This window comes from Mandrillus leucophaeus, unplaced genomic scaffold (genome assembly GCF_000951045.1).
Source record: "Mandrillus leucophaeus isolate KB7577 unplaced genomic scaffold, Mleu.le_1.0 Scaffold600, whole genome shotgun sequence".
Taxonomy (NCBI): Eukaryota; Metazoa; Chordata; class Mammalia; order Primates; family Cercopithecidae; genus Mandrillus; species Mandrillus leucophaeus.
In genome coordinates, this window is record NW_012106476.1 from 1,698,239 (window position 1) to 1,702,037 (window position 3,799).

General features: G+C 38.1%; 1 protein-coding gene across 1 annotated transcript in view; it reads left to right on the forward strand.

The window, feature by feature from the left end:
- The window catches only part of LTN1 (listerin E3 ubiquitin protein ligase 1), a gene marked incomplete at its 3' end in the record, with an annotated part of 40,020 nt that overhangs the window by 9,455 nt on the left and 26,766 nt on the right, over positions 1 to 3,799 (forward strand). Inside the window, 2 exon segments of the mRNA XM_011999811.1 lie at positions 1,424 to 1,476; positions 2,482 to 2,662. Coding sequence (XP_011855201.1) covers positions 1,424 to 1,476; positions 2,482 to 2,662 — 234 coding nt within the window.

Genomic DNA, 3,799 nt, shown 5'->3' on the forward strand with positions numbered 1-3,799 from the left:
CCCTGCCTTAGCCTCCTGAGTAGCTGGGATTACAGGCGCCCACCACCACGCCCGACTGATTTTTGTGTTTTTAGTAGAGACGGGGTTTCACTACGTTGGCCAGGCTGGTCTCGAACTCCTGACCTCGTGATCCACCCGCCTCGGCCTCCCAAAGTGCTGGGATTACAGACGTGAACCACCACTTCCAGCCTCCCGACACATTACTTAATTCTAGTACCCCATTTAGGTTCTTCCATTCTTCATTTCTCAGGTGTACCAAGTGTATTTTTCTAGGGAGATGGTTTGTAGCTTTAATCATAGGCTCAAATGGAGTTCTCTAACCCATCTGTAACTTAAGAATCATTGGTTGATTTAAAATGCCAAGTCATAAATGTTACAAGAGTGAAGTGTCATGAGTTTGGACACTAAGAGCTTTAGGAAATGAATTTTGAGACAACTAATTTGGCTCTTCATGGGCTTTAAAAAATAAATTTGTTCTTGGCTTTGTCATGGATGGATAATTGATTATTGAACATATGGGTTATTTCTTGCATTTTAGTTTCTCTTTAGTTGGCTATGTCACAGTTCATTATGGCTATTGGCGTTGAACTGTCTCAAGTTCCAAACCCATGTATTAGAGAGGAGTTTATTTTCATTTTATTAAATGAAAATAAAAATGTCAGCATTATAGATAGTATATCATACTGTCTGTAAGACATGGGCTCTGGGTCACACCGTTAGTTCTAGTCCCACTCTGCCATCAGCTAGCAACTAGGTGTGTGACCTTGGGCAAGTTTCTGTGCCTTCATTTTGTAATCTATAAAGCAGGAATTAACTTGTACTTCATGGAGTTAAGAGGATTAATTTAGTTAATGCCTGAAATGTGCTCAAAGCTATACCTGGCACATGCAAAAGCTCAATAAGTGTTAGTTATTGTTACTGCACTTATTTATGCTGATAAAGCAGTTCCTGGAACAGTGGACTCCCTTGCGTTACATCCCAGGAGGAAACAGACTTCTCCACATTTGAAAACCTCATACCTTCCTCTGTGATGGAGCAGAGCACAATGTATGGCGTTCTTTGTGGGCAAGCAGGCTTACAGAAAGAGGGGAGAGGAAAGCAGAGCCTAATTTCTCTCCCAGATTCACATTCACTTCATTGCTGTGTGCAAGATAATTGGAGGAACAAGTGGTCAGGAGTATTTATAGTTGCGTGGGGAAGAAGTATCTATCCTTTTTATTCCAACAGCAGGTAACCTTGGGAATTGATAAGGAAAGAAAAATTGGTAAAATTCATACCTTTCAGTTTTGCTATTTGATTCTTCTCTTAGGTAAGATGAGGTTTATGGGGATTTTTAAAATGGATTTTATTTAACTAGGCTCTGTCTGTTCACCATTGACAATTCAATAAAACCAAAGGCTTTGGTATTTTACTCCCTTTGTAGGTGCTGCAGGATCATCTTATAAAAGAAACACCTGATACACTCAGTGACCCGCAGTAAGTTGTATTATTTCATTGTAACTCATGTTGAGGATTTATTTTACTCATAAGTAATCAGATGATTTCATTGTGACTTTTTTTTTGAGACAGAGTCTCACCCTGTCGCCCAGGCTGCATTGCAGTGATTCAATCTCAGCTCACTGCAACCTCCATCTTCTGGGTTCAAGTGATTCTCATGCCTCAGTCTCCCGAGTAGCTGGGATTACAGGCATGCACCACTGCACCTGGCTAATTTTTTTATATTTTTCATAGAGTCGGGGTTTTACCATGTTGGTCAGGCTAGTCTCGTACTTGTGACCTCAAGTGATCCGCCTGCCTTGGCCTCCCAAAGTGTTGGGATTACAAGCATGAGCCACTGGACCCGGCCCAATGTGACATTTTTAAAAAGAAGGAATAATATATGTAGAGATGAAAATAATATAATGCTATATGTGAGATGCTGTATTAAGTGCTTTTACTTGCAAGCTGTCCTGCTATTTAACTTGAATTATCTGGGAGCTACACATTTGGTTGTATTAGAAAGAGATATTTGTATATGTTTCCTGCATTTACTTTTTGACAGTTGTAAGAGGAAGTAGTTTAAGGTCTGGTTGAACATAGTTGAAGAATATAAATAGTTCTGTTGAAAGAGTAGTAAAGTATTTTGTTTACTTTTATATTCTAATTAAGGTTTTAAGAGTCCTTGAGGGAAAATAGTCTTAGATGGCTTGATATCCATTCCCTGGGATCACCTTTGTACATGCTACTAAGAACAGTATACTTTCTCACTTATCGCAAGCCTTGGCTTTTCATCTACTTTCACTTTGTGTTAGTAGTAAAGTATGTGATTAAATTTCTTTGTATGTTTACATTTTGAGGGTCATTAGCACAGGGAAAATAGAAGATAGAAATAAAGCAACTTTGGTACATACTTAATGATAAAATGTTTTAAAATGGAACTACCAGATATATAGTTTGGCTTATTCTAAATTTTTTAATATATTTATTTTGTTTTATATCAAGAACTGTTCCAGAGGAAGAAAGAGAAGCTAAATTCTACCGGGTTGTAACTTGTTCCTTATTGGCATTAAAGAAATTGCTTTGCCTTTTACCTGATAATGAACTTGATTCTCTGGAGGAGAAATTTAAGTCTCTTTTATCACAGAATAAGTTTTGGAAGTATGGAAAACACAGCGTACCTCAGGTATATTAATCTTTTTTAACTTAAGACATTTCTCTGATTCCTTAGCCCCATCTTCTTAGTTTATGTTTTATGTTTATTGTTTATATTTAGAACTCTGCAAGCACATCTCTGTGGTAGGCCATTCATTTGCTGAATTACTTCTCTTACTAGAATGTTACTCTGTTTTTACTTTTTATTTAGTTTGGGCCTCAGATTCAGAATTATCAGTATGAATTACCATACTGCTTTGTTCATAGCACCTTAAAATTGGTGTGTGCAAGTCTCTTCTTATTTAATGTATTTATTTTTTCCCTTTTGTCCATCTCTCCATTCTCTACTTTCACTGGCTGACTGCTCTACTATGTTTAATATATGTGCTTTTGTTTGTGCAGTTGATTCTCATCATTCGTAGTAGTTACGTTCTATAAACTCATCATGAATACTGACTTAGTGAATACTGAGGCATTGCCCTTACGGCAAATACAGGGTTAGGTTCTTGTGAGCCTCTATTCACAGCATTTTTGTCAGTTGATAACTGATATAACCAGTACGTAACCTTGTTTTATGTGTGTTTCTGTTTAAAGCCACCTTTTTTCATAGCTGTTATTGATTCATTATCATTGAACTCACGGCCAAGAGCACTAAAACTCATGCCTGGATAAAGCATATCTTACACATATTTTCTTTGGAAGGCACATCACAGCATTCTTGTGCTTAGATACAATAGACAGCACTTCAGTGCTGCTGCTTGGAGGCCATTTAAAACATGAAATCACCAATCAAAAGCACAAAAATTTGAGAAAATACTGTGAAAAGGACACTTTTTTACAGTATGAGAACTGAAATAAGGGAATGTTGCCTTGTTCAGCCTCAGCTGGGAATGTGCACGTGGGTGACTCAGATTTTTTGCCATTCTATGCATGTCCACAAATGACTGCAAGACACTGCAAGTTTTTTTTGTTGTTGTTGTTGTTTTTGTTTTTCCAGACAGAGTTTCGCTCTTTTCACCCAGGCTGGAGTACAATGGCGCAATCTAGGCTCACTGCAACCTCCGCCTCCTGGGTTCAAGTGATTCTCCTGCCTCAGCCTCCCAAGTAGCTGGGATTACAGGCGCCCGCCACCATGCCTGGCTAATTTTTTAATATTTTTAGTAGAGAC